Source organism: Cherax quadricarinatus, chromosome 50 (assembly GCF_038502225.1).
Source record: "Cherax quadricarinatus isolate ZL_2023a chromosome 50, ASM3850222v1, whole genome shotgun sequence".
Taxonomy (NCBI): Eukaryota; Metazoa; Arthropoda; class Malacostraca; order Decapoda; family Parastacidae; genus Cherax; species Cherax quadricarinatus.
In genome coordinates, this window is record NC_091341.1 from 1,220,114 (window position 1) to 1,232,294 (window position 12,181).

At 38.3% G+C, this 12,181-nt stretch overlaps 1 protein-coding gene across 6 annotated transcripts in view; it reads right to left on the reverse strand.

Moving 5' to 3' along the window:
- Positions 1-2,516: 2,516 nt before the first annotated feature.
- Positions 2,517-12,181, reverse strand: part of LOC128695351 (moesin/ezrin/radixin homolog 1) — a 78,675-nt gene continuing 69,010 nt past the window's right edge. For 5 of the 6 annotated variants that reach the window (XM_070095373.1, XM_070095376.1, XM_070095372.1 and 2 more), the window contains 3 exons: positions 6,680-6,733; positions 5,314-5,550; positions 2,517-4,814 (listed from right to left, as the gene is read on the reverse strand). In XM_070095373.1, the coding sequence (XP_069951474.1) occupies positions 4,650-4,814; positions 5,314-5,550; positions 6,680-6,733 (456 nt within the window). In that variant the 3' untranslated portion in view covers positions 2,517-4,649. The remainder of the gene's footprint in view (positions 4,815-5,313; positions 5,551-6,679; positions 6,734-12,181) is intronic. The other variant, XM_070095377.1, reaches the window with a different exon arrangement.

Here is a 12,181-nt window from a genome sequence, read left to right on the forward strand (position 1 = left end):
CTCATCTTTCCTGGGGAGCTGATCGTCGAACTCTGCTTCGCCTACATTCAGCCCTCGTTTTATCGAAACTCGATTATGGTGACCAGATTTATTCCGCGGCCTCTCCTGCTACTCTCTCTAGCCTTAACTCTATCCATCACCAAGGCTTACGTTTGTGCCTTGGTGCTTTTCGCTCTTCCCCTGTTGAGAGCCTCTATACAGAAGCAAATGTTCCATCCTTGTCTGATCGCCGTGATGCCCATTGCCTTCGTTACTATGTACGCTCTCACGATCTACACAATCCTTCCATTTATAGAATGGTCACCGATATTAGTAGACATTCTTTATTCGTTCGCCGCCCCTGTTTGCTCCGTCCCTTTTCTCTTCGCCTACATTCACTCTTGTCTTCCCTTCAGTTACCACCTTTATATGTTCATGTAGCATCTAACTTTTCCCTGCCCCCCTGGGAAGTTCCAGCTGTTCGGGTCTGTTCTTTCTCACTCCCTTGCTCGAAAGCTCAACTGCCTACGGTGGCTTCCCGCTCTCTTTTTCTTGATCACTTCCACTCCCATTCTCATGCCACCGCTGTGTACACAGATGGCTCTAAGTCTTCAGACGGCGTCGGATTCGCAGCAGTGTTTCCGGACAGCGTCGTACGAGGGCATTTACTATCTTCAGCTAGCATTTTTACTGCTGAACTGTATGCCATTCTTGCAGCACTTATTCGTATTGCATCTATGCCTGTGTCATCATTTGTAGTAGTCTCAGACTCCCTTAGTGCTCTACAGGCTATACGAAAATTTGATACATCTCATCCCCTAGTTCTCCGTATCCAACTTTGGGTACGCCGTATCTCTACCAAACATAAAGATATTGTTTTTTGTTGGGTCCCTGGTCATGTCGACGTACAGGGCAATGAACAGGCAGACACTGCTGCGCGGTCAGCAGTATATGACCTACCAATTTCCTATCGAGGTGTTCCATTTCTGGACTATTTTGCTGCAATAGCTACCCACCTTCGCACCCGTTGGCAACAACGTTGGTCAACTCTGCTCGGTAACAAACTTCATTCTATTAAACCGAGCATAGGTTACTGGCCGTCTTCTTGTCATCAGTGCCGAAGTTGGGAGACCACTCTCTCCCGCCTTCGCATTGGCCACACTCGTCTTACTCATGGGTATCTCATGGAGAGGCACCCTGTTCCTCTCTGTGAGCAGTGTCAAGTTCCAGTATCGATTAGCCACATTCTGTTAGACTGCCCTCTCTATCAACGAGCACGCAGAATTTACCTCCAACGTCGTCTTCGTTCTACTACTCTCTCTTTACCTTCCCTTCTTGCTGATGGACCCTCCTTTAATCCTGGGGAGCAGTGTGGCAGATGGTTTAAGTGTATAGAATAGGTAGTAAGTTACTAAATGCTGTAGAATTTTTATGAGGATACTGAGGCTCACCATGGTCATTTAACATTTATAGACAGGGTTGTAAAAAGTAAATGTGGAATCAAATATAAAATCGAAAGGTGACAGTTACTTTTTTGCTGATGATACTGTGCTATTGGAATACTCTGGAGACAAGTTGCTAAGGTTAGTGGATGAGTTTGAGAGGGAGTATAAAAGAAGGAATTTGAAAGTGAACATCGATAAGAGTAAAGTGATGAGGGTACCAAACGAGATGCATTAGGAAAATTGGATGTCAGATTGGAGGGAGTATTTAAGAAGTAAATGTGTTCAGATATTTAGGAGTGGACATGTTACAGATGGGTATGTGAAGGACGAGGTCAACCATAGAATTTATGAAGGAAAAAAAGGGGAGTGGTGCACTGAGGTATCTGTGGAGACAAAGAACATTATCCATGGAGACAAAGGAAATGCATGAGAGTATAGTGGTACCAACACTTGTATATGGGTGAGAATGTTGCAGTGAGAAGGCTGAAGGCAGTGGAGCTGTCGTATGTGAGGGTGATGTGTGGCATAAATATGCAGAGAATTCGTAGTGTGGAAGCTAGGAGGATGCGCAGTGACAAAGTATTATTCAGAGGGCTGAGGTGCTTTGGTTATTTAGAGGATGGAGAAAAAACAGGATGACTTGGGTGTATAAATCTGTAGTGGGGGGAAGGTGGAGTATGGGTTGTCCTAGGAAAGGATGGAGGGAGGGGGTAAAGAAAGTTTGGAGTGCAAGGGGCTTGGGCATGCAGCAGGCATGTGTGAGCCTATTAGATAGTTGAGACAAATGGTTTGTGAGACTTGATCTGTCTGAGAGTGAGCAAGGTAATATTTTATGAAGGAACTCACAGAAACTGGTTAACTGGACTAGGAGTCCTGGAGGTGGGAAGTACAGTGCCTGCACTCTAAAGGAGAGGACTAGTATATTTGCTGTTTAGTGACATCTAAACTGTCAAATCTGCATGCCTCTGGCAAGGCAATAAAATGATGGTGAAAATGCTTCTTTTTCAGATCACCCTGCCTTGGTGGAAGACAGCCAACATGTTAAAGAAAAAAAAATACAACTGGTAGGTAAACCTTAAAAAAAAAAAAAAATAGTTTTAAACATTTTGATTTATTGTTACAAGAGTTCATAAATATTTTGGCTAATACAACTATAAGATAATGCACTGATATTAACATTATATTTATTATAACAAAAAATTTAAATATGAATTGGGTGACTACCAGTCCTAGGTGCTTAGGAATATTTTAATCTGTAATATTATATATATCTCCAGAAAAATAATATAATCAAAAGTGCTAAACCCAAAAGGGTCATCCAGAAAAGTAATTGTGCACAGAAAAAACTGAAAATACAAGACACTGAAGAAATACATACATCAAAATCTTGTGCACTTATTGCTGAACTTGGAAGTGTATACTTTCAGTTTCATATATGGTATGCATTTTTGGCATTACCAAATTTTTGCATTTAATGTTTTGAAACAAAGCACCTTAGAACCTTAATAACAGGATATTTACAAGGGCAAGAAAAAATATGATTCTGCCAAGACAAAAGTAAGCACGTACAGGAAGACCTAGGACAGTAAAGAAGGAAGGCTGTTGCATAGGCACTGGCAGCACATACAATCTTGAAAAAGCAAGAAAGCATTGTTTTGGCTAAATCTTTGTAATATTTTGTTTCCTTTCACATAATTTTATTAGAAAAAGTTTATAATTACCCCTCAGACCTCTTCAAACACAAGAAAATAATTGGCTTGTTTCCTTACAAGTTTTCAAGAGATTTCAGTATTTCTAAAGACATTATCCAATATGCTACCATTTACACCATTCAAAATTGATAAGGTTACTATTCTGAATACATCAAGAACCAAACAAACTAAAAATGCTGGGAAGACCTGTGTAGGAACAAATATTTTGCATCATACTCCCTTCCCCTGCCAGAACTATATAAATATATATATAAAAACATTAAAAGACCAGATCTACACCACTGTATCAGATCTTCTCAGGGAAATCAAGCTGTACAACACTAAAAGGTGGCCTATACTTAGATGGTAGGAATACAAATTTCAATATTCAAAATAGACTACCCATCAACCAACATATATTTACATTCATAACAATGCTTGGCCTTACTTTACCATCCAGAGCATTAAGTGTAAAAATCTTATTCTAGCTTCATTTCTTTACCTATATAAACTGCGAGAGAAGTAAGGCTTGGGGAAAAAAAAAAGCAGTACAATGAAATCATTGTGCTGGTTTTACAAAAATATCAATAATATGCAGCTACTCAAACCTAAGACTCAAGTTACTGAAAAACAGGAATGAAGGTTTGTTACCAAATTTCATGGCATGAATTGTGTAAGACTGCTTTGTATGGTTCAGCACCATCTGAAATGGTTTATATCACATTGCTCACACTAAAGTGCTTTTGTCACTAATTAAAAAAAAATATATATATACATCTAAATAATCTAGAATGTTGTAACAATAAATTTTCATACAAAATCGAGACAAAAATGTCCCTAGATACGAGCTAATGGAACTTGCTCTATATATACATTTCAGACTTGAGACCTGGAGGTGGGAAGTACATTGCCTGCACTGGGATGTTACAGTTTGGAGGGCATTTTTTAATTGTGATGTCTACACACTTCTGGCAAGACAATTAATGAATGGTAAATTTTTCCTTTTTTTTTCTGTCATCCTATCTTTATGGGAGACTGCCAATGTAGTGAAAAAATATTAATTAAATTACCAATCTATAAAACTGGACTCTAAGTCTTCTTAATGTTGACTGACTATAATTTTGCAATTTTATCTAATAAGTTTAATTTTTTTTACAAAGCACAATTTTTCAGTGTTTCCTGTAAAATGTAGGCAAAGAACTGAAGAGATGATTTCTACAGAATAGGCATGTGTATGTGTGTGTACATGCATTTAATGAACCTAGCTGTATGTTACTGCATGTGCAATTATTTATTAATGCAGGAGTAGCATGCCAGCTCTTTGACCTGCCTCTTAACTTTTGATTGAATGATGTGATTTAGTTATACAGTATTTATGAACCTGTATTGAATACATCTATTGTATTCATGTCCAGCTTGTTCCACTTTACTCTTATATAAAGGAAATGGATTCTAAGATCTTTGTGGCTGTGTGTATATCTGTGACTGTGTAGTTATTTATATGAGTTCGTGAAGTTTGGGTGGTTTGTCATGCTTACAAATTTTCAAACTGATCTACTCGTCGTTTTGTGTTGCCTTTGCGAATTTCCCTCAGTGTCTTGTACTTGTCTCTTCCCTGCCGTACATTCTCCTTATGAATCTTGTCCATTGTTGTCTCCTTTTCAGTATCCCTCGTAGATTCAAGATCATGCTTTAGTGCCTGAGAACAAATGAATTTAAAATATCAAGCATGTAGTGACATTACATTTACTAATCACTGACAAGACATTTGTACAGTGCTTGAAAAAATTCCTTGTTCAATACTATTCTTTAGCTACATAAACAAAGACAACTTTATCTTAAGGGAACTAATGTGTTATTTCCACCTGTTAAACAGGTTCCATTTCACACTTGTATGACAGAATGGCAATACCTCCCTGGATAGCTGCAGTCTACCAACCTACTACTTGCCCTTGACAAACATTTTCTGTCATTACTCTTCCTTAAACATTCTTGCATGTTAATGCCTCTTCCTTAACCTGATCCTTATCCATTTAAATTTTGAGATTAAAATTGGCAAAGCCTTTGTTAGTTTAATGATTTACATAACTAAATCAAGGAAATTGACTGAACACTAAAGCATAAATAATCAGTAATACAAAATATATCAATACTTTCATGAAAAACTAAATAAACTAGAATAATATCCTTGTATTTACCTTCAGCTGATTCTGTAGTCGCTCATTCCGTTCAGCTAGAGTCCTCCTTTCCTCTATGGGGTCTTCAATAGGCTCATCACTAGTGTAAAGTTCTTTTGATATGTCCCCATTGGGAATATCATCATTTTCTTCTGTGTCTTCTTGCTCAGCAATATTAAGATGCTGAGGCGTTGATGTAGCTGCAATTAAGGCAGCACTAGCTTCTTCTTGTTTGCGACGGACCTCTTCAACTTCTTCCTGAAGATACAAAGATTGATGAGAATTATCTTGACGAACATTTCCTTTAAAGTTACAATACCAATGTAGGAGAAAACTTCAGTCTGTCAGGAACTTTCATAAAAATTACCATAATATCTCCCAAAATTAGAAGAATTGGGATGGGAGAAAATAAAATCTTGAGAAAATAGATATAATGTGTATATTAAATATGCAAGTCTTCATGCTCAAACAAGTACAATAGTCAAATGTTAGAGCACAGAAATGGTTTAAGTTGAAGGGCAAAAGAGGAGATGCATGCAGCCACTAATTGTAACCACTTAAAAAAAAAAAAAAAAAAAAAAATAATGGGAGAGATAGAGGAAGAGAAAGGAAAGCAAAATGTAGAAGGGTTGGGGTGGAGAAAAAAAAAGTGAAGGAAATAGTAGTAGGAAACAGAGGTGAGAAAACTAGGAGAGAGGGGGGAGACAAAGGGATAAAGATAAAAGGAGGAGGCAGAATGAAAAACTGAAAGGGGGAAGAAGGGAGCAAAGGTAGGAAGGTATAAAAAAGGAGGGAAAGGCAGGAAGAGTGCATCAGAGAGGAGAGAAGGATAGGAAAATGGCAGAGAGGGAAGAAAGGAAGGACACGACAGGGAGGATAGTGATGAAAGCATGAAAGAAGAGGGGACAGGAAGGTGTGAAGAATAGAAGGGGTCAGAGAGTGAGAGGAGAGAAGGGGGCAGAGGTAAGAGAGAATGGACAGATGAAGAGGAGAAAAGAACAAGTAGAAGAAGGGTAAGGGCAGAGCAGGAGAGAAGACAATAAAAGAACATAATAGGAGGAGAGAAGAGCATAAGCGAAGAACATAAAGCAAGAAGGGTAATGGCAGAGTACACCTTGGACAAGGTATATTCTTGGTCCTTTGCTACAGGTCTCCTTCAGCAATGTTTATTCCTCATCTGAGTCAAAGGCAAGGGAGTCGAGAGGAAGCTGGAGAAGGACTGAAATAAGGGTTGAAGGAGGTAATGAACTTAAATAATGCATAGCATGTCACAAACCTTTACACTGCTACACCTCTTGCTGTTATTAAATATACATAACACAAATGAATTCTATTAATAGAAACAAAACCTTTCCAGCACACAGTGTAAACTAATCATACTAATTACCTTACCACCTACACCTACTCGTGGTTGTCCCTCATGCAGTTCTTGCTTCAGGATCTTATTATGAAAAATGTAAACATCAATATTTAACATGAAAAGCATAAGTAAATTAATACATTGTGAAGAACAAGTCATAAAAGCAAAATTCACAGCAGAAAATTCAAACAATCTTAGACTGCCACAACAAAAAAATCTTCATTAAGAGTTGTAATGCCAACAGGTATGAGTACGTAAAGTAAAAGGACACAAATGCAAATAATGTGACATTTATTGTGGCAACGTTTTGCTCTCCATTTATCAAGCCATTTATCAAATGGCTTGATAAAGCTCCTGGAGAGCGAAACGTTGCCACAATAAATGTCACATTAGTTGCACTTGTGTCCTTTTACTTTACATATTGTCGGTAATTCTACCAACTTTATTACAGGTATGAGTATGAAGAGTATATATAAAAAAATATTCTGCATATTATTACATCAAAATAAAACATCTCATTAAAGATAAATAAATTTACTGTCGAGACCCCTGCTCACAAACTTGTTCTCAGTGTCGAAGAATTAAAAAAAAAAAAAAAATCTTATGAAATGATAGAGAATGTTAATGGTAATGACACCAAAAGTATGAAATTTGATGGAAAACTCGTAGAAATCTGCTCTTGCGAAGTTAGCGGTCTCTGCAATATTTATGCATCAGCAATTTTGCCCATTTTGAGCCCTATTTTTGGCCAATTCCAGTGTTCCAGCCGACCAAGCTCATAACTATTTTGCTAGAATTCCTTTTGTTTTATTGACTGAGTACAAGAAACTTCCCATTTACCGATTTCAACTACCCAATACAGTGATCAAATTGATAATTTGGCCAATTTCATATGCAATTCAAGGCCAATTTCAAAATAGGGTCCAGAATTAACAATGCAAACATTCCTAGCACTAAAATAAAATTTTCACTGATCATTAATCATGTCTCTAGGCCCCTCTTATATTACACTTGCTTTCCATTTTGAATTTTAATTCACACAAAAAACAGAAGATTACTGCATTATTGTATAAATAATATTAGCGCATTTGTGAAAGTATATTAGACCCACCAGTTGACGTGTATTGGATAAGCGATGTAATTTGCTTGCTCTTCAACACTGGCAAAAATCGAACATTTACACTATTTTGAGCTCAATTTCAAGATACTTTTAGTCCATAAACCATTCAAAATCATCTCTAGTTCTATATCTTCCATTCCATCAAATGTGACCAAGAAAATGAGAATACAACCATAAATACCATACGAAAATAAACGGCAAAGTCACGGTTTTAAACGAAAAACACGTTGTTTTTTCTCATTATGCACTGAGTGCTGCAGGATTTTTTATACTGAGCACACTGACAATGCAGACCCATCCTCTCAAATGTAGGCAAACGCCCATCCCCCCAAGATTTGAAGCCGCTAGAATTTTAGCATAGTATTACGGGACTGACACTAGCTTCAAAGCCATAATATTATGGGAACGGCACCGAAGGAGTTAACAGAAGGTGACTCTCCTTCCAGCGGCAACATACTCCCTCCTCTCCTGCACCTTCTGCTTCTAGTATGCCATTAGCTCTCCTCTGACAGGTAAGAGGCTGTTAAATTTTCATTAACTGTACAGTATTTCAGTTAAAAGTTTCTTTTAGTATTCATTTTTAGTTTTATGTACTAGTTAGTACATTTTTAATAAATCATTATAGTATTGTTATATGGGGTCTGGAACAGATTAATTCTATATACATTATTCTTTATATGAAAAACTGCTTTGGTTGTCATCCATTTTACTTGTCGAATTGACATCTGGAATGAATTAAGTTCAACAACCAAGGTTCTACTGTAAATGACATAAAATAGGACTCAAAGTGGGCAAAATTGCCAATGTGTAAATATCGCTGATGCAGCAAAATCCACGCAAGTGTAATTTCATCAAATTTCGTACTTTTTGTTTTATTACCTTCAGAAAAAGATTTTCTACCATTTTATAAGAAAAAAATAATTTTTTTTTTTTCTTGAAAATTCTTGGACCCTCTGGACACTTTGTAGACTGGGGGGTCTGGACTCTCAAGAGATTAATGAATAACTCTCAATGAACCTCATCAGCTACAGAAAGGTTGCTAGTTCTACGGTGCCAAAGCACAACAAATTGTTCAATGACAGCAACTGTGATAATGCAGCTTTTCAAGCAAGAAGTGTAATTGTAGCAATACTTCTGTGAGTTCTGGGTACAGCTTCCATATTTAATATTCTTATCATAGCTGCAGAATGATGACACTGTCACATTCTGAGACTGTGAAAGATTTGTAGAGCCTTTGATTTTGCTGAACCTAGTGAGGCCACAAAATGGTGAATTGCAATACAACAAAACTTGTTTCCAACTCCAAATCTCCAAATGATACTCATAATTGATCAATGTCCAATAAGGTCATGGATAAAACAGTGACAACCACATCTGTATCAAGGGAGCAGATCATTATCTTCTCAAAATTAACCATAGCCATGGAATGTTAAACAGTACATCTGATTATAGGGTGCTGACGAAGTTGTCAGAGGCAAGTGCAGCCTAATGATTAGTCAAAATATCAAAAGCTCCTTCTTGTTTGCATAATTTCTCAAAGTTCTGCCAGTTGGATAGCACTGCATTCGTGCCAATATAACTCAAATATCCTTCCACACTTCTGACTTGTGCCAACCAACTGGAGATACAAGTCCCAAAAAATATTAACTTGCTTTACAGGACGTAGTCAAGTTTAGACGTATGGAATGAGCACTTTGGAGCAATAATCAATGAATGTCTTTACATTAGGACCAGGTCTAAGCATATTCACAGCTGCTGCTCCATCATGGTCTGGTGCAGCATTAGGTGGTTCAGTTTGTCTCTAGACACTGAGGTAGATCAGACTTATGAGTAGTTCTCATCTTTCCACCTGTACACGAGGATGGAGGATAGGGCTGGTTCTCATGATGGAAGAAGTCCATGATGTTCCAATCTCGTCTGATAGCTGATGTACAAATGTGAAAAATTATTATAGGACTCCTTTGCTTGGTCTGTCTGCCTATGGTACTTGAATATCTTCCTTCTTCATGGCCACTGGTTCTATGGTGGTGTAGAATTCTGGTAACTCTCCTACCTCTCTGATATCAGTCCACTCTGCCAGGGTGTTTTTACAATTTGTTCCATCTGTGCTGTTCTTTGGCTGGTGATACAGTAGTAGTAGTTTAGGAACAGCTGTGGCCAATGTTGCCCACAGCTGAATTGAACAAACCTTTTCTCATACTTGGGATGGGATGGAGGGGACAGATTGTTCACAATCATAGCTATCACATACATGATTACTAGTACTAGTTGCTGCGGTTATGCCCATAACTATCATACAAAATTTTGTTGGTGGACAGTATTAAATGATACCTGGACTTCAAATCTTCACATGTAGTTTCAGACCAAAGTACAATAGGTAGGCAGAGGTAGTCCTGTTTTTCTGCATTTGCTCCTGGCACTGACTACGTGTTTATTTTGGTGCATACTGAAATAGATCAACTACAAACAACGAAGCCTGAGAAGCAGTTATTTATTTAAACCGGATACTTGTAGCAATGAGGAGTGATTGTTGGAATGATGAAGTTAAGGGAGTGATAAAAAAGAAAAAGGTATCTTATGAGAGGTTTTACAAAGCAGAAGTGACATAAGAAGGGCAGAGTATATGGAGAGTAAAAGAAAGGTGAAGAGAGTGGTGAGAGAGTGCAAACAGAGAGCAAATTAGAGTGAGGGAGGCACTGTCAAACAATTTTGCTAAAAATAAGAAAAAAATTTAGAGCGAGATAAACAAGTTAAGAAAGCCTATGGAATGCATGGATTTTTCTTTTTTTAACAAGTTGGTCATCTCCCACAGAGGCAGGGTGACCGAAAAAGAAAGAAAATCCCCAAAAAGAAAATACTTTCATCATCATTCAACACTTTCACCTCACTCACACATAATCACTGTTTTTGCAGAGGTGCTCAGAACACAACAGTTTAGAAGCATATACATATAAAGATACACAACATATCCCTCCAAACTGCTAATATCCCAAAAACCCTCCTTTAGAGTGCAGGCATTGTACTTCCCATTTCCAGGACTCAAGACCGGCTATACAAAAATAACCGGTTTCCCTGAATCCCTTCACTAAATATTACCCTGCTCACACTCCAACAGATCGTCAGGTCCCAAATACCATTCGTCTCCATTCACTCCTATCGAACACGCTCATGCACACCTGCTGGAAGTCCAAGCCCCTCGCCCACAAAACCTCCCTTATCCCTTCCTTCCAACCTTTTCGAGGATGACCCCTACCCCGCCTTCCTTCTCCTACAGATTTAAATGCTCTCCATGTCATTCTACTTTGATCCATTCTCTCTAAATGACCAAACCACCTCAACAACCCCTCTTCAGCCCTCTGACTAATACTTTTAACTCCACCCCTTCTAATTTCCACACTCCAAATTTTCTGCATAATATTTACACCACACATTGCCCTTAGACAGGACATCTCCACTGCCTCCAACCGCCTCCTCGCTGCTGCATTCACATGGATTTGTCAGTGAAAAACAGAGTAGGGGAGTTAGATGATAGGGAACTGGAGGTATTGGGTAGATGGCGGGAATATTTTGAAGAACTTTTAATGTCGATAAAGAAGAGAGGCAGTAATTTCATGCACTGGCCAGGGAGGTATAACATCTTTTAGGAGTGAAGAAGAGCAGGATGTGAGTGTGGGGAAGGTTTGTGAGGCATTACATAGAATGAAAGGGGGTAAAGCAGCTGGAACTGACGGGATCATGACAGAAATGTTAAAAGCAGGGGGATAATATAATGTTGGAGTGGTTGGTATTTTTGTTTAATAAATGTATGAAAGATGGGAAGGTGCCTAGGGATTGGCAGAGAGAGTGCATAGTTCCTTCATAAGGGTAGGGGGACAAAAGAGATTGTAAAAATTATAGGGGAATAAGTTTACCAGGTGAAGTGTATGATAGGGTTATTATTGAAAGAATTAGAGGTAAGACTGTGGGTAAGATTGCAGATGAGCAAGGAGGCTTTAGAATGGGCAGGAGATGTGTATATCAAGTGTACACTGAAGCATATATGTGAACAGTCTTTAGATACAGGTAGGTTAGTTTTCATTGCATTTATGGATTTAGAAAAGACACGTGACAGAGTGGATAGGGGAGCAATGTGGCAGATGTTTCAAGTGTATGGAACAGGTAGTAAGCTACGAAATGCTGTAAAGATTTTTCATGAGGATAGCGAGGATCAGGTTAGGGTGTGTAGGAGGGAGGGAGATTATTTCCTGGTAAAAGTAAGTCTTAGACAGGGATGTGTAATGTCACCATGGTTGTTTAACATATTTATAGATGGGGTTGTAGAAGTAAATGCTAAGGTGTTGGGGAGAGGAATGGGATTATATTTCAGGGAATCAAATACAAAATGGAAGCTGACACTGCTTATGGGAGAT